Source organism: Verruconis gallopava (genome assembly GCF_000836295.1).
Source record: "Verruconis gallopava strain CBS 43764 unplaced genomic scaffold supercont1.39, whole genome shotgun sequence".
In the NCBI taxonomy this organism is placed as follows: domain Eukaryota; kingdom Fungi; phylum Ascomycota; class Dothideomycetes; order Venturiales; family Sympoventuriaceae; genus Verruconis; species Verruconis gallopava.
This window is the reverse complement of record NW_015622175.1, coordinates 182,399-205,988: the sequence shown is the minus strand read 5'-3', so window position 1 is coordinate 205,988 and position 23,590 is coordinate 182,399. Positions and strand designations below refer to the sequence as shown.

At 51.5% G+C, this 23,590-nt stretch overlaps 9 protein-coding genes across 10 annotated transcripts; 3 read left to right on the top strand and 6 right to left on the bottom strand.

The window, feature by feature from the left end:
* Positions 1-288: 288 nt before the first annotated feature.
* On the bottom strand, positions 289-2,700 carry PV09_08337 (uncharacterized protein; the record flags this gene model as incomplete). The annotated part of the gene is made up of 4 exons (XM_016362214.1): positions 289-720; positions 854-886; positions 1,243-1,862; positions 1,926-2,700. The coding sequence occupies 4 exons, from the start codon at positions 2,698-2,700 to the stop codon at positions 289-291; spliced, it is 1,860 nt and encodes a 619-aa protein (XP_016210031.1).
* An 832-nt stretch (positions 2,701-3,532) lies between these two features.
* On the bottom strand, positions 3,533-4,384 carry PV09_08336 (uncharacterized protein; the record flags this gene model as incomplete). Its single annotated transcript, XM_016362213.1, has 1 exon — positions 3,533-4,384. The coding sequence occupies exon 1, from the start codon at positions 4,373-4,375 to the stop codon at positions 3,533-3,535; it is 843 nt and encodes a 280-aa protein (XP_016210030.1). The 5' UTR covers positions 4,376-4,384.
* A 479-nt stretch (positions 4,385-4,863) lies between these two features.
* On the top strand, positions 4,864-6,813 carry PV09_08335. 2 transcript variants are annotated; one of them, XM_016362211.1, is made up of 4 exons: positions 4,864-5,081; positions 5,136-5,177; positions 5,235-6,472; positions 6,529-6,813. In XM_016362211.1, exons 1-4 carry the CDS (start codon positions 5,020-5,022, stop codon positions 6,726-6,728), a joined length of 1,542 nt encoding a protein of 513 aa, XP_016210028.1. In that variant the 5' UTR covers positions 4,864-5,019; the 3' UTR covers positions 6,729-6,813. The 2 variants fall into 2 exon arrangements, with proteins under 2 accessions (XP_016210028.1, XP_016210029.1); XM_016362212.1 differs by having other exon boundaries at positions 5,136-6,472.
* A 154-nt stretch (positions 6,814-6,967) lies between these two features.
* On the top strand, positions 6,968-10,453 carry PV09_08334 (uncharacterized protein). Its single transcript, XM_016362210.1, has 2 exons — positions 6,968-7,143; positions 7,204-10,453. The coding sequence occupies exons 1-2, from the start codon at positions 7,111-7,113 to the stop codon at positions 10,351-10,353; spliced, it is 3,183 nt and encodes a 1,060-aa protein (XP_016210027.1). The 5' UTR covers positions 6,968-7,110; the 3' UTR covers positions 10,354-10,453.
* Positions 10,369-14,841, bottom strand: PV09_08333 (uncharacterized protein). The gene is made up of 5 exons (XM_016362209.1): positions 14,588-14,841; positions 14,236-14,358; positions 13,781-14,170; positions 11,371-13,732; positions 10,369-11,320 (listed from the first exon to the last, which is right to left on the bottom strand). The coding sequence occupies exons 1-5, from the start codon at positions 14,628-14,630 to the stop codon at positions 10,858-10,860; spliced, it is 3,381 nt and encodes a 1,126-aa protein (XP_016210026.1). The 5' UTR covers positions 14,631-14,841; the 3' UTR covers positions 10,369-10,857.
* A 202-nt stretch (positions 14,842-15,043) lies between these two features.
* PV09_08332 (uncharacterized protein) lies at positions 15,044-17,918 on the bottom strand. The gene is made up of 2 exons (XM_016362208.1): positions 16,301-17,918; positions 15,044-16,247 (listed from the first exon to the last, which is right to left on the bottom strand). The coding sequence occupies exons 1-2, from the start codon at positions 17,747-17,749 to the stop codon at positions 15,342-15,344; spliced, it is 2,355 nt and encodes a 784-aa protein (XP_016210025.1). The 5' UTR covers positions 17,750-17,918; the 3' UTR covers positions 15,044-15,341.
* Positions 17,919-18,311: 393 nt separating this feature from the next.
* Positions 18,312-20,058, bottom strand: PV09_08331 (uncharacterized protein). Its single transcript, XM_016362207.1, has 2 exons — positions 18,768-20,058; positions 18,312-18,701 (listed from the first exon to the last, which is right to left on the bottom strand). Exons 1-2 carry the CDS (start codon positions 20,019-20,021, stop codon positions 18,510-18,512), a joined length of 1,446 nt encoding a protein of 481 aa, XP_016210024.1. The 5' UTR covers positions 20,022-20,058; the 3' UTR covers positions 18,312-18,509.
* A 599-nt stretch (positions 20,059-20,657) lies between these two features.
* Positions 20,658-22,740, top strand: PV09_08330 (uncharacterized protein). The gene has a single exon (XM_016362206.1). It carries the CDS (start codon positions 21,363-21,365, stop codon positions 22,209-22,211), a length of 849 nt encoding a protein of 282 aa, XP_016210023.1. The 5' UTR covers positions 20,658-21,362; the 3' UTR covers positions 22,212-22,740.
* PV09_08329 (uncharacterized protein) lies at positions 22,592-23,333 on the bottom strand (the record flags this gene model as incomplete). Its single annotated transcript, XM_016362205.1, has 2 exons — positions 22,592-23,161; positions 23,214-23,333. The coding sequence occupies 2 exons, from the start codon at positions 23,331-23,333 to the stop codon at positions 22,592-22,594; spliced, it is 690 nt and encodes a 229-aa protein (XP_016210022.1).
* Between the last annotated feature and the right edge of the window lie 257 nt (positions 23,334-23,590).

Sequence of the window (23,590 nt, the reverse complement as noted above, 5' to 3'; positions counted from 1 at the left end):
GAAAAGGTAGCAGAGTGTTTGTATGCCCAAAGCCTAAAGGGCCACCGAGGAGAAAAGGAGGAAAGCAAATCCACGTTCAGCGGCAGGCGGGGAACCTTGGGCTTCGGTAGGCTTCAATTAGCTAGGCTGCCTCGCCGTCCAGAATTGCGCTCGTCGTGCTTGCGGCCAGGTCAATGAAATTGAGCATTGCTTCGTCTTTGCTTCGTTCGAGGGCAGAATGCGAAACCAAAAAAAAAGGAAGCGCCCGGACGCATGGCAAGAGGCGGATGGAAGATGGACCTTTTTAGTTTAGACGGCAATTTGCTTGCTGCTTCCTTCCCCCCGGCCCGTGTACTCCATAACGTCGACGTATCTCGGCTTCTGCGGCGACGAGGAGCCGGCATCCCGCAGGCCCTTGGTGAAGCTGGCGTCTTGCGAAACCATCCTTCGGCCCAGCGCACGCTCGAGCTTTGCGCCAAGGGCGAGCTTGTTCATGTCGTCTTTCTTTGTTTCACTCACGGCGTAACGTTGCTGGTCGAGCTTGGGTTGGTCGAGCCGGGCAAGGCCCTGGTGCAGCTCGCGAATGTCTTGCGCGAGAGGGTTGGCCTTTTCGGAAGGCGTCTCGGACGTGGTGCTGAGGTGCGAAGGAGCGATGGAGGGAGCAAGAGTAGGCGTCAAGCTGTAGGTGGACAGCCGCGTCGAGGCCCGGTTGCTGACTGCCATGGTGTGATAGGCGGTCGACTGTACGATGCAGAAGATGAGCGTTAGCAGATGCGACGAAGCAGGTCTTTTGAAGCGCGGTGGGAGACATTTGCAACAGATCACATGTGCATAGCGGAGACCTTTGTAGAATCGAACGAGACGAGTCGCGTACCTCTTGCATCATGCTCTGGCGATTGTCAATGACCTGTGCCATCTCCGCAAGGAATGCTCACGTAGGCCAGGAGCAGGACTGATCTTGAATTTTTTTTTAAAGTCGTTTACGTGCGCTACTCGGATCACTTTGGTGCGAGCGGAGGGTCTGGTGGCCAGATCGTCTCGTGCCTGGGTTCGCGGAGGAGGGCGCGGTCGAGGTGGGAAACGTCGATGGTCAAGAGCAGGACAGAGGTGCGTCTAGAGATGAATCATCAGACTCCAGAAAGATCACACGCACAGCGAAAAGACGGATACAGAGCGACGCGAGCGGCTGGTATGGGGATAGCGAGGGACAGACAAAGCGATGGAGGTGAGGAGGATGGAGCCGGGTAGCGAAGCGGTGCTTACCAGGGACCAGTCGAGGGTAAGAGCAGGTACGCGAGTTGGCCCGAGAGCGATCAGCGGAGGCTCAAACAGGCCCTCCTTTAGTATTTCCGAGAACAAAGGGGGTGCGTGTCTGCAGGCGGCAGAAGATGCGTACAGGTCTCGCGAGTGCGAAGGCAAACCGGAAGCGGAGCGCTGAGTGGTGTGAGGGTGCTGCAGGCACGGCCGTTGCGGCAGGGAACCACCGTCACGTTTCGGCGACAAAAGTGGCAGACGATTCGGTGTTCTGGAGCTGGCGGTGGTTGTGGTGCTGGGGAGCAGGAACCGCGGGAGGCCGACACGGGGAGCAAGTGGAAACGACGCAAATGGAAAAAACGTCGAAGACTGCCGGACGCTGACGACGGTGGTTGAGCCGGCGACGGCGCTGGTGTTGGCGGTGGTCGACGTGGTTGCGTAACGGCCGGGCACGAGCAGCCCAAGATTGGGGGGGGGGGGGTTCGCTGTGGACTGACAGCAGCGACCCACGACTGGCCGGCCACTGCTCGCGCGCTGCTCAGCCGTCGTCCCACTGTCCCGTAGGCGCCCCCCTCGCCAGCCCCAGCGCCCGCAGTGGCCCGTCTTGGCTGCCAACTTGGTCGCCTCGGCTGCGCGCGTGTCTCACCCTGCGCCGCCCCAGCGTCCAATTTCGGCCTCGTTTCTCTGCCCACTGAGCGCCGTCCTTGCATGGCCGAACGGGCGCGTCTTGTCCCGATCCAGCACGCACATGTTACATGTACGGCGTGTGCTGTGCCGGCTCTGCTTCGTCCGCCCCCCGGCGTCGCGGCCTGATTCGCATCCTCTCATTTGCGTTCGCCCTCGCTCCGTCGCGACCGTCCTCGCGATCGTCATCGTCCTGGGCGCCTCCGGCCCAAGCAGCGAGCGGCTCTGCCAGCAAACGCACCCCATCCACACGTGGGACTTGCATGGCGCAAGCTGCTTGCCCACGTGTGATTTGATGCGGCTACCCGCTGTGCCATGAACTCTTGCTCGCTTCGAGAAGAGCCCGTTGGCCGCCCCGTCGCCCCTTGCAGGCTCCACCCGCAGTCGCTCCATAGGCCCCCTACCCCCGAACGCGCTCTGCTGATTGTCATTCTTGTGAGCGTCCATCCGCGTCCAGGGCCCACTGTTGAGCCCAATGTCTCTTGCAGTAGCCGCCGTTTCCTGTCGCCAGTCAACCCCCGTTGTTGCGATGCTCTCTGTGCTCTCCACGGCGTGTTGCTCGCGTCCGTCCAGCTTTGCCCAATCTCGCTCCGGAGCGCTGTTCACCCCACCGCGCAGACATGAGACAGGTCGAGCTCCCGTCGACGGTGCGGCAAACCGAGCGAACGTGCATGAGCTGACGGGCTTCGTGCCCTCAGATCGCTCCAGTGTGGAGGCGGACTTCCACTTGAATCGTACGATTTCACTGTTATCGATCATTGCCGGCCCCTCGTTGGCTCCCATCGCTGCAGTCCCTTGAGTGAGCGCAAAGACGAAGAAAGTCGGAAAGGGACATGGGTACAGTCATCGCTGCGACGTCCAGGAGTGTGCACCATTCTTCTCGTCAGCATCAGACGCCTTTTCACGGCGGCGATTTGAGCCCCTACAGACGACAGGCCGCTCGCTATGATCCCGGAGATGCCCTCGGTGCGGAACACAGCTCGACGTGCGAGGCTCAGCACGAAATCGTCCGCGAACTCGTTTCCGCGTCTCGCATCTCACGCGAGCGCATACCGCAGTGCGGTGTCTCTGGCGTAGCGTCTTCTTAACGTCGAATCCGCAAGCGGGCCCCGTTTGAACGAAAGGGACTGTACCCTCTCCTGCTAACGCCCTCACTCGCGTGCCCGAAAGCTGCCCCCTTCATCGCCCAAGTAGCTTATCCGATCTGGCGCCAGCAAAGTACGCTCCTTGACTCGATGCAAGGCCACAAGAACGATAGCGCGTCCATGCGTGTGGGGGTACATTTCCGAATATATCAAATCTAGGAAAAAGGGTATGCATCCCATTCCAATGCACTGTTATGTTGATTTGTCCTGCTTGGTATCTTCATAGTGTGACTCGCCAACGTGGCGCGTCCATCGAACCATGCCGTACAGCTCAAATGGAGTCTTCACCGAATCTCCAGCGCCATTCGCCGCTACAGATCATATGTTTCCAGTCACTCGGCTGGTGCGCTATCCATATCTTCTTGAAAATCCAAATGTCCTCTTAGCTTGTGTGAACGGCTCAGAAACACTATGACTCATTCAGCTGCTTCCTGGAGCCCCGGCGCAATTATTCCCCTCCATTACACCACTTAGTTACTGAACGTGATCATTTGCTCGAATGCTGTCGCTTCTTTTAGCGCTTGTTTGTTCCTCTCCTGTGCCTTTGAAACTATTTCTTGGCCGCGCTCACAGCTCGAGGGGTGACTACAAATCACTGCGTTGACGCCGAGCCCCTTCCACAGCGTAACCTCACACAGCAGCGCTTCCACCTGCGCGGCGTCGTCTAGATCCGGGCCCGCGCTGCTGTCATTGTGAAAATAGTTTATGGTTATCCCTTTCATGTTAGGGAACAACGTGCGGAGCTGATATTCCGGTCTCGATTTCCTTTCCATCATTCGCCGGGCCAATTGAGACGATAATAAGGGCATGACGAAGTATCGGATCTTGTCTAAGGCAGCCGCGTTTCTCGACCGTAGCCAGTCCCGCCACGAGCGAAAGTCCTGCTCGCTATTTGATGATGACGACAAGAAGAATGCAAAGCTGCCGTAGATCAAGTCGTGCACCTCCGCATGGAAGCGCTTGTTGACGCGCATCAGCCTCGTCATTTCTTCCGTGCCCCAGAAACCCGTCCGAACACTTTCTTGGCCTTCGGACATACGTGGGCTACCTCTGATGTACACAAAGACGATAGGTCGATCAAATGGCTTTACGGACCAGTGATTTGCTTCAACGAAATCAACACAGCGCCACGTTATCGCGTACGTGAAAATTTCCCTTCTGATCTCAAGTGGAAGGCCTTCCAGGTGGTTCGATCCACTGCGCTGCTTTTTGCTGGCCATCTTGGGGGAATGACTTGAAATGCGTCGTTCGCTCTTATGCTGGTCCTGCTCAAGGCTAGCTTCAAAGGCAAAAGGTAAACGCTTCGAGATCATATGAAAAAAAGAACACTGGTTACGTTGTTCTTGCGAGAACGGTGAGCCGTTTTACAGCGTTACAGATGCGGGACCCTTTCACTGCAGAAAAGCCCAGCTAGCTGAGCTCATGGAGAAGCGTCTTGAAGATTAACAACCTGGCCCGGGGCTGGTCCACTGTTGCTGAAGTTAGCCCGTGTTACCTTGAATAAACAAAAGGCTGCGATGGAAAAGACGTGTGCGACTCCGTTTCAGGCGATAGTCTAGCATCCAATGCATGCTGAGAGATTCGGAAGCATCTTGAGGTGAAATCGAGCTGCGGAAGGGTCTTTTGCTCTCCTGTGCACTTCCATTGTTCATAGCCGCGCGGCAGAGAATATGTCATCCATATCGTTCCATGACCGATTGTTATGCATCTCAAATGTCATTGGAAGCGACGTGAATAAAGTACGGTTATCAATGTGGGGCTGCAAACTCGTCGGGCCTAGAACTAGCTGGAGTCGTTCCCGAGTTCTTCTATGCTATGTGACAACCATTCTTAGATGTCCGTTCTATTGCTGGTGCTCTAGCACTGAAAGATCCCCTGGTTGTGCGACTTTTTTGGGCAAAGCTTATCAATATCAGGATCTTGCTCTCGGAACCCATAAGATCTGCTTTTCCCCGCGATGACAGCACAAACCCACCTCTTGTGGATTGACGGCAAAGAGATCGAAGGCCACGGCGACTTGTGTGTTCATGGACCGTGACTCCAACCTATTTCGAGAGATTAATGGTGTATCAGGATTCCTATCGAGAACCCCGCCACAGGCGAGATCTTTGCTCAGTGCGTTGCGGTGGAAGGTCGTGGCATTTTCAGATAAGAAGGCTCATAGACTCACAGCGTTCAAGCCGCATCCGATGGAGACGTTCAGGATGCCATTCAGGTAGCACACGATGCGTTCAAATCTGGAAGCTGGTCTCGCGCTCCACGCCAGACTCGCGCCGACACGCTGGATCGCATAGCCGCTCTTCTCACCGACGTCTTGCCGTCCCTTATCCGGATCGAGGTTCAACAGACCGGCCGTGCTATCCGAGAGATGAACGCCCAAGTGCCGTCCTTGGTCAAGTGGTTCAAGTACTATGCCTCTCTGTTGCGGGTAGAGGAAAGACCGGTGCTGCCGACAACGGGCAAGCTGCACAATTGGATAGAGCGAAGGCCGCTTGGTGTCGTCGTTCAGATCACGCCGTTCAACCACCCATTGCTCATTGCAGTCAAGAAGATCGCCCCCGCGCTCGCGGCGGGCAATAGTATTGTAGTGAAGCCCAGCGAGCTCACGCCGATCACGACGCTGATGCTTGGAAAACTACTTCGGGAAGCGGGCGTCCCCGACGGCGTCTTCAACGTTGTCACTGGATACGGCGCCACCGTGGGGAAAGCCCTCGTCTCTCATCCTCTTGTCAAAAAAATCGACGTCACAGGAGGCACGCCGGCCGGGCGAGCGATTGGGGCGATTGCGGGCCAGAATCTGGCGCGCTTCACGGCGGAGCTTGGTGGAAAGGCGCCTCTGATCGTTTTCGAGGACGCGAACGTCGAGCTTGCCGTCAACGGCATTGCCTTCGGTTCCTTCATCGCCAGCGGACAGACTTGTATTGCGGCTACCAGAATCATAGTCCACAACAGCATCTTGCCATCTATGCTGGCGAAGCTCCGAGCCAAGGCGGAGTCCATCGTCAGACGAATGGGAGATCCGATGGACGCAAACACGAGCATGGGTCCAATGATCTCGGAGCGACAGCTTCAAAAGGCGGCTTCACTTGTTGAAGAGGCGAAAATAAAGGGCGTCACAGTCGTCACCGGCGGCGAACGGATGTCGTCAACTCGCTCCTTTGACTTCTCCAAGGGCTACTATTACCCGCCCACGGTGCTGGCCGACTCGCCCTCGGCAAAGATTGCAGACACAAAGCTATGGAAGGAAGAAGCGTTTGGTCCAATCATCGTCATCGTCGGCTTTGATACAGAGGATGAGGCGCTCGGTCTGGCAAACGACAGCGAGTTCGGACTGGGAGCAGCGATTTGGACACAGGATTTAAGTCGTGCATTCAGGATGAGCGAAGGTATTGAAGCGGGCATATGTTGGGGTGAGCCGTTGATAACCTTTTCGCTGCACATCGGGCATGCTGACCTCCAGATTCAGTGAACACGCATCATCGTAATGACCCGAGCAGTCCGTGGGGAGGTATTGGGAGCTCTGGCGTGGGCAGCGAAAACGGAGTCGACGCGTATCACGCATATACAAGCATGAAAAGCACCATCATAAACTACGCGTCGACAGAAGAGAGCCTGGCCAACGACGACTGGTTCAAAGAGGATGGTGGGGCCGTTAGATACGGATGAGAGGGCGAAACGGCCGTGTGAGCTAGCGTGCGGCTTGAGCCTGGAGCTAGCCTTCAATATCAAGTAATCTATGCAGTCCCAATTGTTGTAGGCATGTCCAGAACGTCTTTTATTCGGAGCAGCCAGAAAATGGTTGCTCATTCGTCTTTCGGCAGGACAGAAGGGTCGCCGAGCGCACTGATTGAAGTCCTGGCGCTCGCCTTGTCACGGGAGCACGCGTCATCCTTCACCCGCGGGGGCGATATTCCTTACCCCAACTTCGGCGAATACCAAAAAGGCGAACACTCTGCGCAAATTCACCCCAGCGCCCAAAGCTCGGATAGGACTATTCTGGGGCTAGATTCAGGTCAAAATGAGTCGAACCACATGGTGACGGGGTGAAATGGCAACCATCAAGCCAATCGAGGGCAGCTCGGTGCGTTTCTTGTCTCGCACACATGCACAACGTCGACGCTAACAAGCAGTGGCTGTTTAGGTGCACCAAATTCAATCGGGACAGGTCATAGTCGACTTGTGCTCTGTCGTGAAGGAGCTTGTCGAAAACGCGCTCGACGCCTCGGCCACGTCGCTCGAGGTGAGGTTCAAGAACAACGGACTCGACTCCATTGAGGTCGCCGACAATGGAACCGGCATCGGGCCGGAAGACTTCGCCAGCATCGCGCTGAAGCATTATACCTCGAAGCTGTCCACGTACGACGATTTGGGAAGCCTCACAACCTTCGGATTTCGCGGCGAAGCGCTAAGTTCCTTGTGTGCATTGAGCAAGCTGAGCGTGGTTACGTCGCGCCAGCAGGACGCACCAAAGGGATCAAGGCTTGAGTTCGAGACAAGCGGTCGACTCAAGAGCACGGCTGTTGTCGCAGCGCAGAGAGGTACCACCGTCACAGTTGACAATATCTTTCATAATCTCCCGGTCCGGAGGAAAGAGCTGGAGAAAAATATCAAACGAGAATATGGCAAGGTCCTGGGCTTGCTACACGCCTACGCGTGCGTCAGCACAGGCGTGCGCTTCTCGGTGAGCAACGTGCCGCGCAAGGGGAAAAAGGTCGTCGTCTTCTCTACGAAAAACAACCCCACGACCAGGGAGAACATTGCAAACGTTTATGGAGCCAAGACGCTGCTGGCTTTGACCCCCCTCGACTTGAGCTTGGAATTGCGCCCGACCGCACCCTCAATACAGTTGGCGAAAGGCTGGAACCCGACAAAGGATGTGATCAGGGAGGTTCGTCTGGAAGGGCACATCAGCCGACCCGTAGTGGGTGAAGGCAGGCAAACACCGGATCGCCAAATGTTCTTTGTCAACTCTCGGCCCTGCGCCTTACCTCAGGTCTCGAAGGCAATCAATGATGTCTACAAAGCATACAACATCACGCAGTCGCCATTCATTTTTGCCGATCTCAAGATCGATACTAACGCGTACGATGTGAACGTCTCGCCAGACAAGCGTACCATTCTCTTGCACGATCAGGCTGCTCTCCTTGACGCGATAAAAGATGGTCTGGTCGAGCTATTCGAGAACCAAGAACAAAGTGTGCCACAAGCTGGCAACCGCGGTCTCAAGCACCTGCCACCTTTTAAACAGCTTTCTGTAGAGAGACCATTGCGTAACGCTTCTGAAGAGAAGGAAGTTTCAGATGCGGAGGTTTTGTCAGAGTCAAATGTCAGGGTGTCGGCGCTGTCAACTAGTCGGCTTCTAGACAAGGCTGGGCAAGAGATTGAAATGCGTGAGCATGTGGCTAAGCCGGTGACGGCTGAATTGCCTGTAGAAGAGATGCAGGAAGTTCAACTCCAAACCAATGGATCGTCGCACGCGAACAGCGACAAACCTGGACAGTCAGCCCCTGACGAGGAGAATAGTGCTGAAGAGCGAACGATAGAGCCCACAGCCGATTTGGAAGAGGGTCAATATGAACTCCCTCGGCCAGTACGGGATTTCAACAAACGCATGGGCCTAGACATTGTAGGCCGGAAAGCACGACAGTTTTCAGACTCTGCGGAAGAAAGTGAAGGTAAAAGCGATAGTGAGGATGATCTGCAACCAGTCCACATCGCCACTTCTAAGGAAAGCATTCCTTCCGTCTCGAAGACGCCAAAAACTGCTGTCCCTGGTGATGTACCAAACGCATTTGATCGCATGAGGCCTAAACGCGTTGCGGAGGACACAGCTACTGTCACCATTGGCAATCAGACGACAAGCATGGCAATCCGCAGCCCAGAAAAAAAGAAAAGACGCACGGATATGCCAAAGGTGATAAACGTTGGTGACAAGGCTATGCCGAGCTTCGTAAGCAGTCTTTCCCTTTTCACTGCACCTGGGGTGGAGGCGACGGCTGGTGAAGACGATGTCATCCAGGAGAACAGAAGCGCGACGAACATGAATGACCGCATGCGGCGCAGATCAACGGCACGGGAGAATGCGCAGCCCTTACCGTCAACAACGACGAAGAACAGCCAGACTACTTCACCCGAGGATGACATTTCCGATCACGTACCACCTTCACCAATATCGGTTTCGGCATCAGAAGCTGGTTCTGACGATGAATATCTTGACGAGCGTGAGCAGAAAGCTAGAGAGGAAGCGCGCATTGCTGAATTGATTGAAGCTGCCGAGGAGACAGCGGCTAGACCGTCAAGCGACAACATAAAACGAGCAACTAATGTCCTAAAAGGAAGAGGACGAAAGTATTCGACTTTGCAACTTCTACAACGCCTAAAGACATCAGAGCAGTGTATAGAGCGGCAGCTCAGGCAGCTTACCAAAGCAACAACATTGCATGAAGCAGAAAACCACGAGGCTCTTCATGATGCGCAAGATGAGCAAAACGCGACTTCTGTCGAAGAACGCTTGTCTCTTACGGTCACAAAATCGGACTTTGGCCGCATGCGCGTCATTGGACAGTTCAACCTGGGTTTCATCCTCGTCAGTCGCCCTGCGGTCGCTCGAAAGGACTCAGGAAACGACGAACTCTTCATAATTGACCAGCATGCTTCGGACGAGAAGTACAACTTCGAACGCTTGCAGTCGCAAACCGTGGTACAAAATCAACGTCTCGTACATCCCAAGCAGCTTGATCTGACCGCTATCGAAGAAGAAATCATTCTCAATCACGGCGCTGCCCTGGAGAAGAACGGGTTTGAAATCAGCACGGACACTTCGGGAAACTCTCCTGTTGGCCAGCGTTGCAAGCTCGTCTCCCTTCCCATGTCTCGTGAGGTCACCTTTTCTCTCTCGGACTTGGAGGAGCTCCTCGCACTTCTAGCTGAGCACTCGGAGAATGCGCGTGGAGACGTCCCGAGGCCTTCCAAGGTGCGAAAAATGTTCGCCATGCGCGCGTGCAGGTCCTCAATCATGGTTGGCAAGACCTTGACGAACAAGCAGATGGAGAAGGTGGTAAGGCACATGGGCGAATTGGACAAGCCGTGGAATTGTCCACACGGCAGACCGACGATGAGGCATTTGTTTTCTGTAAGGGGTTTCAGACAATGGCAGGAAGGCGACGGCTTGGTCGACATGGATGAGGTCACAAGCATTGGAGGACCAAGTAAGGACGTTGACTGGAAGGCCTTTGTCAGGTCGGGCGAAGAGATGGGTATGCTGTACAAAGCAGACAATGTCAAGTTATGACGTGGACGTTGGATGTAAAGTTTTCCTTGTTATGGATTTTTATATATCACGCGAACCGTGAATCAGATCCGAGGAGATCAAGTAGGTCTCATTATTTAGCACCTGATCTCTCTACTGTAGTAGATATCTTTCGTGGAGAACTTCGTTTTTTAAAGACGCATTTCGAATGCATCCATTCGTCGTTCATTGCCTCCGTGTAAGTATTGATGTATGTATATCTCGCTTTTGGGCAATAAGCCGTTCTGGCCTGCATTATCAAGCATCCTTTTGGTACCTCTGCTGGTCCGTGACTCGAAGTATTCAAAAGCGAACGTCGAACGTTCCAACGAGCGTGGAGGCTTCTCTCTTCGTTCTCTTCTGCCGCTGCTTGACTGATTTTTGTAAGCTGCGGATATGTCGTAAGTCATCGCCGTTCAGTCCATACGCTTAGCATCTACTCAACCCTAACGCCTTTGATAGATTATTTTTTTTTTCGCCGAAATGATCCCACCATCGTTCTATAATTTAGCGGAACAAACTTTTCAGACTTTCCAATTTTGCCCTGGCTGCCTCGGCTTTGTCCATCTTTTTGTTTCTGTTCACTGTCAAATCTGCAAGCTCAATCTTCTTCTTTTGCTGAGCCAGTATGTTCTCTTCGAAGCTCTCATGCATGATGAAGCGAATGATTTCGACCTCGCGAGTCTGACCTATACGGTGCACTCGATCAACTGCTTGTTGCTCTGCTGCTGGATTAAATTGCGGCTCCATCACAAAGACCTTGTTCCCTGCGGTGAGATTGAGACCCAAGCCACCTGCGCCAATCGTTATAAGAATAACACGAACTTCCGGATTGTTGGTGAATTCGTAGACAGCTTGAGCGCGGAGCCTGCGAGACATTGAGCCATCGAGGCGTGCGTACTTGATATCGTTTGCCGTAAGAGCAATCTGAATAAGGTCAAGATGAGAAGACCAGGCCGAGAAAACAACACTTCAAAGCGGTCAGAACAGGAATCTAGTACACTCAAAATAATTACAAACCTCTTAATAGGGTCTATGCTCGGCGAAGCATGATCCTCAGCCTCGAAGCTCTTCAGATACTCAATCAACTTCAAGGTCTTAGTGTGTGGACCACGGTAGAAGCCCATCTGCCTCGCAAGTTTCGGATTATTGCGAATGCGTGCTTTCTCTGCTTCGTATGCTTCTACTTCCGACTGGAGGATCCTGTAGTGGCCTTGCTTCACATTCTCTGTCCCGCAATAAGGACAGTTGTATGTGTTGATGCTGACATCCGGCTCATCGATGCCCTGGTTTTCTAGGCGCTCAATCTCTTCCTGAATGTTTCGCGCAATCAGCTCCGTTATCTGAGTTTCGTGTTCTGGAAAGCAGCGAGGGCATATTATTTGAAAGCAACCTGTCATGTAACCAATCGTGTTTGTATCCGCACGAATTTCATCCTCATCAGAATCAATTCTATTCATGATCTTGTCACCACACCTTGGACAGTCGTCGATTCCAGATGTGCGAAGCAGCTCTAACATCTCGCATGCTTGTTTCGGTGATAATTTCAAAACTTCGTCATCGTCTTGCTCATCGTCGCCATCGTCTTCTGTCAGGTCAATCGCTTTGTCTTTTGTCAAACCCTCCAACAATTTCCGATCATCGTCACTCAAAAGCTCCTCTCCATGAGCACATATTAATCTTAGGCGCATTATAGACCTAAGGATGTGCGCGTAGCTTTTGCCCCCCATGCGTTCGCCATTAACAAGTAGCTGAACCTTGCTCTTCGAATCGGCGACAAATATTTTGTAGAGCTCCCTTTCTTCCTTGGTAAACTTTAGCCTGACAATAACATCTCGCCGCTTTGGTAGGTCGATATTGTCTTTTAGACGTCGCAAGGTGATGCTGTCCACCAAGAGACGTAGCTTCGGAAGGATTTCGGGATCGGCATTCTTGAATGGTGATAGAATATATTGGGCGAACGCTCCCTTTTCGTCAAACGGCGGGATTCGCAGAAATTTGATTAGACTTCCAAGATCATCTAAGCGGTTCTGCACAGGTGTTCCAGTAACTGCCCAGCGCCTCTCAGCGAAGAGCTCGCAAGTTGCAATAGAAATTCCGGCAGCGGGATTTCGGATCATATGAGCTTCGTCCAATATAATGCGAAACCATCTGACCTTGAATAAGGGTGAGGTATGCCTGCGCATTTCATTTGCGACTGTATGGTAAGATGTTATGATAATGTCATTATCCTTCAACTCCTCAAGTTCACTTATGCGGTCCTTGCCATGGTACACGTGGTACTTCAGCGCGTCGGGAGCAAGATGATCCTTAATTTGTGTTTCCCAATTTGACACCACAGAAAGTGGACAAATAAGTAAAGTGGCTCGCGAGCTTGCCTTAAGGCTTGGATTATCTGCAGCATGAGACGCTAGTTTCGAAAAGTCGATGGCTTCTTCCTTCGAGTCGACCACCAGTGACAGCATGCTGAGTGACTTTCCAAGTCCCATCATATCAGCGAGGATGCCGCCCCGCACAAGCGGGGGTCGACTCGTACGCTCTGTTCCCGTAATAACGTTATAGTATGTAACTTTTCCGTTCGCTGCAAGATTTGATTTCCAGAGGTGGAAAGTTTCACCGGTCCCCTTCCCAGGCAATGAGCGGTCTTCTTCACGTTCCTTAAGGAAATAAAGTGCTTGTTTCTGGTGTGATAATAACTTTGTCTGGACATTAGTAGGTTGATTCGCTTCTGGAAGCTGTTCGGTCTGTGTGAGTGAGTCAAACATGTTCAGAACGTCTGATCTAATCTCTTCGACTGTGCGCATCACAGAGGGCACGGCCTGCGTAGCCGAACTTGTTGAAGATGCATTTTGCGACAAAAAGGATCTCGGATCATGGGGATTATAGTACTGCTCATTTAGACCAACCGGACATTGCCGCAGCCAAACTCCCTGATGAGAGAGATGTGTTCCAATGCGCTTTGCATCCTTCTTGCGAGCAAATATTCGAATAAAGAGATCTGCACGCTGCGATACAGTATCCCCTTCACGTTCGTCGCCTATCCTCTTTCGTGGCTGGACAAGAACTTTGAAAGATACACCGGGTAGCTGCTCCATTAACGGCACAATCGCTTTGGCTGTGTTGCCATCAAGCGTTCCGAACCGCTGTCGCATGGGGTCAACTAACCGAACTAGGATTGATTTCTCGTGTACCAGTCGCACAGGAATTGATGGCCATTTAGGATCTTTGGTTGACGGCTTAAATATGCCTCCGGGCTTCATAAATGGGACATTATTTACTATAGCGTAGGGCGATCCTTTTCCTGAAAGCTCAAGTCTCCCAAGCAAAACTCGCGACTCGCTATCCAAATCTTCTTGATGTTCGGCAGCCGGAGGGTTGTCATCTCGTGTCCAGTTAGTACTCAGACGTCCACGTTCTCCGAATCAATTACCTGTAAGGTCGATAGCATTTGCAAGACCAATGCCGTCTGCGAGCCTTTCAGCGTCCTTTAGCTTCTCATCTTCGAGAAATTCTGACACGACACCACTTCCGCCCTTGATCTCAAGCTTCCTTTTTTTGCTTGCTTCGTCATTGACGTCTTCTACTAAAGCACCGCCTAAACGTCGCTTGATGGGTACTTCGGTACGCCTTTGAAGTCCAAAAGTCTTTTCGTACAAACTAGCAGAATTAATGTTACGGGGCTCATCCTCATCAGTGATAACGGCAGGTTCGTCTTGTGTTCCTTTCCCAGGACTGACTGCGGGCGCACGATGAGCTCGCTTCGTAGTCAAGCCGACAGTTTTTGCATCGTTTACAGAGTCATGTACCGGCTTATCTTTTGCTGAGATGTATTAGTAAATGGTGAAGTCCTCCATAGCAGACGGCAATCTAAGGGTGTTACTGCACCAATTGCACGTGATTTGTCACTTCCATTTCCGCCAGAATATCCCCCAGAAGCATCGTGCACAGAACTTGAAGCACTGGGGCCGCTCTTTGAATCCTCAAGGTTCTTGCTCTTCGACTGAACGTCTGTGTATGTTAGCGTTTTCGTCATGGAAACGTTGTGTGTCATCCCGAGACTCGACGGCTCAGAGATAGCTCGCAAGGCTGCATGATCGGTGAAAGAGATGTCCGGGAGATTCCTGGATGTTCTTTCAAAGTCCATTACTCGCTACACAGTGCCGTGCGATGCACGCCAAAAGTCGAAGATGGTGAAGAAAAAGAGAAGAAAGAGCAGAAGAAAATGAAGATTGCTCACTCTTCTTGTAGGCTTTCGGGTTCAAAAGCAAAGCTGGATTCATGGGCCCCGGTCGAGATCACGAAATTCAGCTAGATAGATCAATAGCTCTTAAGCCAGAGCAGACCTCGCGCAGATATCCGTGGCGAAGTCACTTTTGTTCCGGCGGTAGGCTGCTACATTAGGCGTAAGAAGACAAGAACGCAAATAGCAGTCGAAGAAGAATGAATATAAGTATGGCGATTGTTTGAGGTAAGAGTTGAACGATTTTTGAAGTGTGTGTGAAGTCATTCATGACCAAGTGACTTGGTGATGATGATGGATGACTGCCTTCAACATCCGAGCACGGACACTCCATTTGCGGAAAACGTTGCTCGGCGGGAGATGGGGGAAATGCAGTAGGCAAGCGGCGCTTTACCGCGGCTGGGTTCTGGGAAAGACAAAATTTCTTTAAACTACAAGGTTTTGAATATAGTACTAAAATCGTCGGGGCTGTAGGTTTGTACCAGCAGGACACAAACAAAGTGGAGCCCACGTATATATGCTTTCGGTCTGCTTTAAATGCCCATGTTCAACTTAACCAGCCAGCATATCAAGCCCCCATCGAACTCAAATCCTATCCGAATTTTTAATACCGTGAGTTCACATCTCATCACATCTAAGGTACTAGAATGCACATGTCCTTGTAGTCGTGCACTCCGAAATATGCAATAGCAAACACCGCCGCCATGCAAATGCTAAAATACAGACACTGCGAAAAATCAAACAGCTTCGTTCAACACCATGTAAAGAATGGATTCTTTCCCTTCACTGTTTCCAGTCTTTCAACGACGACCTGTACCCTATTAGCTTCTCTCTCCTCCGTTGCTGCAAAGCCCAGATCGCCGTCATCTTCGTCCTCGGCATCCCAGAACCCCACACTTAACCTCCGTTGTCTAGTTGTTGGCGTTGTTCCACTTCCGATCCGAGGAACTTCAAAAGACATTCGAGAACGGTGGTTTGGACGGCCTTTCGAGCGTCTATACGAGGAAGAGGTATGGTTTCTTGAATAATTTGTAGCCGTCTTACGATCTGGAGATTGATGTGCCGTGAAAGACTCCAAATTTGACGGTGAGAGCGGCCCGTTTTCTGTCTCCAAGTTTTCGCTTGTAGAGTTCCTTGGACGACCAACATCCATGGAGCTATTCTGTCTGCTAACATTGAACGGGGATTGTACCTCGGCCTTGGGCGTCGATAATCCAAGAAGGTCAGGCTCTGGCGCCGACGCGCCTGCTACAGAGATATCCATCTCTTCGTCTTCTTGCTGATTGTTCCGTGTGTTCACCATACGACCCCGTTCCGCGCTGGGTCTTCGCATAGGAACGACAGTTGGGACATCCACAAGATCGTCCCACACATAGACTCTTGCACGCCTTGTCAGCTCAAGCGGTCCATGTCCTTCGGTCTTCAGGGTCTCAACCACATTCCAAGCCTGACCCTTCATGACAGCAATTTGCTTTGCATACATCCGTTCTTGAAAATCCTCGTCTCGCATGAAGCATCTCCGCAATTCCCGTTGCGTCTCGGCCCACCAGACTTTCGACGTAAGCAATGGAAGAAAGTGCTGTCTTGTTCGTTCCGAGAAAGGTTGGCCAATCAAAGAAGCAGGAAGGAACAGCCAACCAAAGGGATAAGATCGCCACTGTGAGAGATGTCAGCTACGGCAGACAGTCGGAAAAGATTTGGTTGACGTACAGCATCGGGATGCTTCCACGGCCATGACAATGAATTGTCGATAGCTCCTATAGAGATAGTCATGTCGTCGCTTGCATGATCTGTCATTGGTGTGCCACTCCTGCTTGTCGCACTCATCATCTCTCTCCGCTGATAAGGTTCCTCCTCTGGCCCTTTAACACCTCCGTTCATGCCATGATCTGGCGACGAGTTTCGTGCGGGGCCTCGGGAATTATTCTGTGGCGGTTCCGCAATGATCTTGGCTTCTTCTTTTCTACGGTCAACTCGGATCATCCAGTTGTCCAAACCTCGGTCAGTATTGCGCATGATGTAATCCAGAATGACCAGTTTTTCGAGTTGCTCTTGGAAGCTCTCTCTGAGTTTCCTCGTCCAAAACTCGGTACGCCTGTTTGACTCGTTTTCTGAGGCCGTGCCGCTGTCATTTTCTTCGTCTTCATCATCCGAATCTCGAGGGCCGCTGGGCCGACAATCCTCAGTCCAACGCCTTCTTTTCTTCCTCCTTGAATTGTTGCCTTCTCTGAAAGTTGACGAATTTTGATCAGGCCATGGATGCTCCTTTAAAAACAGCGTCGCATCTTTGTATCCGTTCAAAAAGATCTGAAAACTACCTGGTTTCTCCGGAAGAGGCTTCTTCTTTCTGTAAAACGCGCGTCGGTCCCAAAAGTCGTAATGAAAACTTTTTGAACTAAAGCTGACAACATCCGTGTATGGCACGATGCCTGTTTGAAGCCGAGTGTCAAGAACGTACGCCGCCGCTTCGCTGATGTAACTTAAGTTCGGAATAAGACAAGCACGACCGAAGAAAAAGGGAAATAAATTTCTGTGAATCCACTTTGTCCATTTGGGGTTCCTGCTTGCATACGGCTCCTCATCCTTAGGTTTAAAGACAGCGACTGTCTTGCCTTCACTGTTGCGCGCAAAATAACTTCCCGAGCTTCCTTGCGAGATGAGCTTAGGATGTATGCCTTGCTCTATCGCCAGCCTCACACTCTCCACAATCTCATCGAACTCCTCTTTCGACATCTTAGGTCGGTAGTTGTTCGGATTAGCTTCCCGCGCGGGTGTTATGCCTTCCGGCGCGATAAATACAGAATGTTGGATCTCCGGTTGCTCATCGTCTCTTGCCGACTTCTTGTCACGCCTTTTGAACTTAGACGCGATCTCATCGGCCCATTTCTCCAGACGCGCATTGATCGCTTTTATATCGACTCCGGAATTGCTACGGTGCCGGCGCCAATGTCGAGGGGCGTTAGGTGATTGAGACTTGGACCCATTCATGCGCTCGGTGCGCCGCGAGGGTTGTATGGGCGCATATTGCCTACTGGAAGAGGAGATAGGATTACTGCCAGCGAAAGGATCCTCACGATCAAAGTCATAACCGTCATCGTCGTCTTCCTCTGCCTGTGCGAGGCGAGCGTAGCCCGACGTCGCGGGTCGATTCTTAGGCATTTCAGGTGGAGCAGAGAACAAATAAAAAACAAGCTCTGAAAAAAAAGCTAGCCAAAGGATGAGATCATGTTTCACCGCAGATGAAGAAAACAACAAATGAGGGCAGAATTCGTGCCCATAGGCTCAAAAGCGATGGCGATGGCTAGCATCGAACAGCCAAACCACAATGATGAAAGATATGCAAGAGCCACATCTCGCGTTCAGGGTCCTCCTTTCTTAGTTCCCAATCCGGTTAGTCCTCTCACTGGGCATGGTTGTGTCAATGCCCACACTAGCTTTGACCTCACATTCTATCATCAACAGCGCTTGTATAAATGGGTCGCTGTGCTTGTACAAATGGGAAGCTCTCGTCTAAGGCTATCGAATGAGAGTCATTGTCTCGTTCTCAAACTGATTTTTTCCTTATCGGTCTTGAAAAGAATGCGCAGGCGGCCAGTGAGAGTATTGAAAGTGCCGTCTAGCTTGCAACGGTTCTTCTTGTCTGCCTTTTTGTTCTAAATTAAACCATTTCTCTATACCCTATTAGCTACTTTGGATTTTGTAAAATTATTTCAAAAAGCCACCGTGTGCTTCATTCCTGCGTCTATTCTTTTTAGTCAGCCTTGCTGCCGACAGCAGCATGCACATCGTTACCATTCGTACGTAAACAATTGTTGCTAGGAAGAGCTTCAAACAACTGGCAGAGAGGCTACACTATGGTTTGGTTCGAGTTCCATCGAATTCTTCACCATGTTGCCACGTTTTCTCAATCTCAACCCTCTCAAGGAAAGGGGCCCTTGTGCTCGGCGAAGGCTCGGTCAATAGCTTCCAGGCTCTTACCTTTCGTCTCCGGCATAAAGAAGAAGCAGACCAAGACCGTCAGAAGAGTGCAACCGCCAAACAGGAAATATGCTGCAAACGAGGACCGAGCAAGCAAAATTGGTGTTGTGAGAGCGACGATAAAGTTGGCCATCTGAAAATTTCCCTTTGGTTAGCCTTATGCAAATCAAGGAGAGCTCTGGTGCGGGATACTACCAACCCAATTCGAACTTTGTGCAAGATTCGTAGCACTTGCCCTTGTGGCTGCAGGCTGAATTTCACTTGAATAAATCCTCATCGATACCGCCCAGGTAATTGAGAACGCGACAGCAAAGAGATAGATACATACGATAACAATCCACCTCGCGACACCATGACCTTCGTGTACAGCACGGCTCGCATATAAGCTCCCCATCAGGGTCATGACCACGAACATCGCGAGCCCCCCAAAGATAGTCGAGGCCCGCCTACCCATCCGGTCGACGTACATACTGGCTGGAATTGTGACGGCGAATATGACGAGTGCTGAAATGCCGGATGCAAGAAAGGACGCCTCGCCAGATGCCAGACCGGCCTGCTGGAAGAGTAATGGAGCATAGTACAAGACCCCATCAATGCCGCTGAATTGCTGCATAGCCATCAAGAAGCATGCAAAGGCAGTCTGCTTTCTTGCCGCTTTTGAAAACACGCGTGTCATATCGGTGAAGTTTTGCTTGATGGATCCAAGCAATGAGGTGTCGGCGTGAAGATCCGCCACCGAAGCACGAGAGGCCATCTGCTCCAGTTCTGTACAGTCCAAGCCTAGCCTCTCCAGCGTAAGAAGTGCTTCGTCAGTTCGGTGTTTAGCCAGCAGCCATCGCGGCGAAGGTGGCAACCGCATGCTTGCTGCTGCAAAGCTAAATGCCATCAAGGCTTGGACGGCAAGAGGGCTTCTCCATGCAGCCGAGCTCTGCCCAATTCGTGCCGTGCCATAAGAGACGAAAAAGCCCGTTGCTAGTCCGATTGTGACCAAGAATTGGATGAGGCTAGCCAACGGTCCACGTCTCCTTGCAGGAGCAATTTCACAGACATACACAACCAGGGTGCCTAAAAACAAGCCCTCTCCCAAGCCCTTCACGAATCTTCCGAATATGAAAACGCCAAGCTTTGGGGCTACACATTCCAGTGCTGCGCCAATGCCGAAGATAGCGGCTCCGGCGCTGATAGTTGGGATACGACCATAGATGTCAGCAAAATTCCCAGCAAAGACGCCCGACAGTGTGCCGCCAATCAGAATGGTCGAAACGACGACCCCGTGAAGTGTTGAGGAAAGAGGACCAAAACTCTTAACAAATGCGTCCATAGTGGTCACAGGCCCTACGGTTCCAGTATCAAGTCCAAAGAGAAAACCGCCTAGGGCTGTTATGATTGACGCTGACTGGTAGAGGGGCATGTTTAAAACATTCCTAACAAATGCAGTCAGCTTTGACGGCATTTTGACACGAATATGTGAAGTGCGAGTTGTATTCAGGTACTACGGATATACTACTCTTCTATATAATAGAAAATTCACAGTGTGCAGGTGAGATAGGTTATCGTTCCGCTATTGGCAGCTCCACTTTCAAAGCGCTCCGAAATTTGGATCCAGAGCAGCTCGCAAGACATCAGCAAGATCCCAATTAGCTAGGAATCTTGTGTGCTGCAGCTCATTCTCATCTTCGAGCGGGAATTTTTGTGCCTTTGCGGCCTTCACGAGAGGTTGCCATGTATGACAGCGTTCCAAGTTGAAAGGAAATAAGCTTCAGACTATTCTTCCACACGAAAAGGGTACCATACCGCATTGGGCAATCTACCCGACGAGGTTGGCATTGCAAGCGCATTTGCCTGCTCTTGAACGTACTGCAACACCACCACCCTTGACCTATGTACTTAACTTGAGATGTTATCTGACTCGCTTGAGCGCTAAAATATGGGCAGATTGCCGGGATTGGTGAGGAAGAAGAGAAGAAGATTCAAAGCAGAAGCAAAAGTTGAAACATCAGCGGAAACGCTACTGGGGGATGCGATGAGCAGATCCCTCGGTTGCTGCTGATCGTGCAACCATCGTTCCCCTTACACTCAAGTACGCCCATCACAAACTGTTTGCTGATAGGCGCTCGTAGCCCTTTTATTGACGATGGCAGCGTTCTGTTTCAGTGTCTATTAGCCGGTCACCTGGCCTTTCTCGATCTTCGTTGCCGTCCCTTCGCTTGGATACGTACAGTGGTTGCACGCGTCGATCCTCATTCACGTGTCTACTTCATGTGCAAATCACCCTGAAAAGCATATGTAGTCCCGCATCGCCTGTGATTACTTCTCCATGCTCTTGTGGCCTGCAGTCCCTCTTCGCGAAGCAACAGGGAGGCAAAGTGGAACGGACCGCTTCGGCCAGCGTGTTCTCCGCGTTCGTTGAGGATCAGTCGGGTCGCCGGCGCAACTTTCAAGCTCAACAACCGTCGCCACACGCCTCGGCAAGACAGCCCTCTCGCCTTCGCGAGTACTCGAAACAAAGGCACTACTCAGACATCCATCTTCTCGCAGCCTTCTCGACTCGTCAAGGTTCCGATACTCAAGTATACCAGGAGTCTCGACGCTTTTCCCCTCCACTTTTGCGCCTCCGACCTTGTCCACCTTGGTTCTCGCACTAGCCTCGCTAATCTCACATCCCGCTCACACCCTTCTCACGAGCAAGATCTGGACCCTGCAAGAAGGATTTCCAGCGTTCGCAGATCAGTTCCCTTTCCTTTCTGCGTCCACGTTACGGTCATCCAGGTTGCTGACGCAGTCGTCCTTCACCATGTCGGTGGCCACGCAGTCGCACGGCCCGTTCCCTGACTTTACGCAGCTGGCTCCCACAATCTGGTACTACTGCCCCAAGACGAATGCTGCAAATGGAAACGGCTCAATCAAAAAGCAGCCTGACCTGGTGATTCTGTCGACGTGGATGGGGGCAGCGCCAAGACACATCATGAAATACGTCACGGGCTATCAAAATCTGTTTCCGAAGTCTCCTATCCTTATGTTAACCAATAGCATTGGTGACATTGTTCTGAAAACGCACAAGCAGCATAAAGAACACCTGAAGGGCGCCATCCGTGTTATCCATGAGACGGCGTCGACGATCCAGAGCCCCAAGATCCTCTTACATCTGTTCTCGAATGGCGGTGCACACCACATTGCTCATCTTGCATTCCTCTACCAGCGTCAATTCCACACGCCGCTCCCTATCACAGGCATGGTCCTTGACTCAGCACCCGGTCGGGCCACCTATGGCAGATCTGTCGCCGCTATGTCGGTAGGCCTGCCGCGTTTCTTCCTGCTTCGCCTTCTAGGTCTACTCGTCATCCACTTTCTATGCGCCTCTATGTGGGTGCGACATCATATCTTTCGACAAGAGAATATCATCACGAAAGTGCGACGCCAGCTTATAGACCCTCAACTTTTCCCAACTTCTGCCCCCAGGGTCTACATCTATTCGAAGACTGACAGAATGGTCGGATGGAAAGATGTAGAATACAACGCAAACCTTGCAAAAGAGAACGGTTATAGCGTTCGAACTGAAAGATACGAAAATACAGAGCACGTTGGACACTTAAGAAAGGATCCAGAGCGATACTGGGAGGCTGTACAAGCGGCCCTGACATAGTCACAACACCGGAAGACCGGGGCAGCTGCAAACTTGATGCGAAGCAAACAGTTGGATTCGGTAATAATAGACGATAAGCGGAGTTGCATAGAACGAGACAATTTTCTGGCTAAGACCAGGACAGTATCTAGATCGCTATACGGCGGCGCCAGTTCAGACAAAGAAGCTACACAGAAGTGTCAGCAACGTGATGAGGAAGCGTTTAAGCATAACAAAGGCGGGTGGCCTTGACGCTGTGTGGAACCGTGCACTGAACAAGAAGATGAATACCGCACATTATTGTCGATGGATTAAAGTTCGCCCTTTCACCAAGAGAAAAACAGAAAGGAAAGAGACGACTAATTGGAGGAAGGTTTAAATGATTTGAGATACCGCCACATTTATTTTCGAATCCTGGTTACGCTTCCTCTGTGTATCCTAAACTTCCCTGGTCTCGTCGTTCGAACTTGTCGACATGCTTGTTCGAATTGTGTAATATCAACCTCATATGCCTCTTCATTATTGGCATCTTCGTCGACTTCAATGATATTATGGGTCTGTTCCAAGATCGGCATATCCACTTTGGCGGCCAGAGCTTCCGCCCTCTGGTTCGCTTCTACCCTCTGGTTTGCTTCTAACTCTTCATTACAAGTCGTTTGAGCGTGTGATAAGGCAGCTGCTTGATCCGGCCAGCCCATGGTTACTACATGCCAACGCTCGTGAGGTAATGCTGTGCTCCCAAATTCCTTGTACAACTTGAGACTGTTTCGACGCTCGGAGCTTTCCAACTCTGTTGCTGCATCTGCATCGCTGAAGAAGTTTGAATAGTCGTCCGACGAGTCTGACAGCCGCTTACTCCCTGCGTGCTCTCTGAGGCCAGACTTCAGTTCAAAGATGCGTTCTCGATTATAGCTCTTGACTCCATCCCAATGCTTACTGATATCTGGATACGTGGGTTGGGTGGATCCTTGCTATTCAGTCGTCAGTGGCGGAGCTTTTATGTATACATTCAGAAGCGCGTACGGCAACATCCCCATACTCAAAAACATGTAGATTATGTTCGGTTAGATGATCGTGTTCATCGGCACGGCCATCATAGCTTGTGGCAGAGACGTCCGTCACACATGAGCGAAGGCGTTGCATAGCGACGCATCCGCCAAAAAAATGGAAAGTAATCTTCAGCGAGAAGCAGAAAATGTTGTGAGAATATCGAGCAAGCTCGAGAGCGGCTTAAGTCGAGGCTGCGTCTACATATGTAGAACATCAAACTCAAAGAAAACAATAAGCGCAATGGAGCATGTAGCGTACAAGGTTTGGCTAACCACTCACAATGAGAGCCCGCATTCAAAAGCAAGAGACCTCGATTCGTCTTGGCTCCTGATGACCCCAGAGAGTGGATA

Coding starts and splice junctions, on each gene's coding strand:
- PV09_08335 (XM_016362211.1), top strand. CDS start 5,020: ATGACAGCACAAACCCACCTCTTGTGGATTGACGGCAAAGAGATCGAA. Junction 5,082..5,135: donor ATCGAAGGCCACGGCGACTT/GTGTGTTCATGG, acceptor ATGGTGTATCAG/GATTCCTATCGAGAACCCCG. Junction 5,178..5,234: donor ACAGGCGAGATCTTTGCTCA/GTGCGTTGCGGT, acceptor ATAGACTCACAG/CGTTCAAGCCGCATCCGATG.
- PV09_08334 (XM_016362210.1), top strand. CDS start 7,111: ATGGCAACCATCAAGCCAATCGAGGGCAGCTCG. Junction 7,144..7,203: donor AGCCAATCGAGGGCAGCTCG/GTGCGTTTCTTG, acceptor GTGGCTGTTTAG/GTGCACCAAATTCAATCGGG.
- PV09_08333 (XM_016362209.1), bottom strand. CDS start 14,630: ATGAATCCAGCTTTGCTTTTGAACCCGAAAGCCTACAAGAAGA. Junction 14,359..14,587: donor CCCGAAAGCCTACAAGAAGA/GTGAGCAATCTT, acceptor TAACATACACAG/ACGTTCAGTCGAAGAGCAAG. Junction 11,321..11,370: donor AGCATAGACCCTATTAAGAG/GTTTGTAATTAT, acceptor ACCGCTTTGAAG/TGTTGTTTTCTCGGCCTGGT.
- PV09_08332 (XM_016362208.1), bottom strand. CDS start 17,749: ATGCCTAAGAATCGACCCGCGACGTCGGGCTACGCTCGCCTCGCACAG. Junction 16,248..16,300: donor CGTGGAAGCATCCCGATGCT/GTACGTCAACCA, acceptor CATCTCTCACAG/TGGCGATCTTATCCCTTTGG.
- PV09_08331 (XM_016362207.1), bottom strand. CDS start 20,021: ATGCCGTCAAAGCTGACTGCATTTGTTAGGAATGTTTTAAACATGCCC. Junction 18,702..18,767: donor TTGCACAAAGTTCGAATTGG/GTTGGTAGTATC, acceptor GGAAATTTTCAG/ATGGCCAACTTTATCGTCGC.
- PV09_08330 (XM_016362206.1), top strand. CDS start 21,363: ATGTCGGTGGCCACGCAGTCGCACGGCCCGTTCCCTGACTTTACGCAG.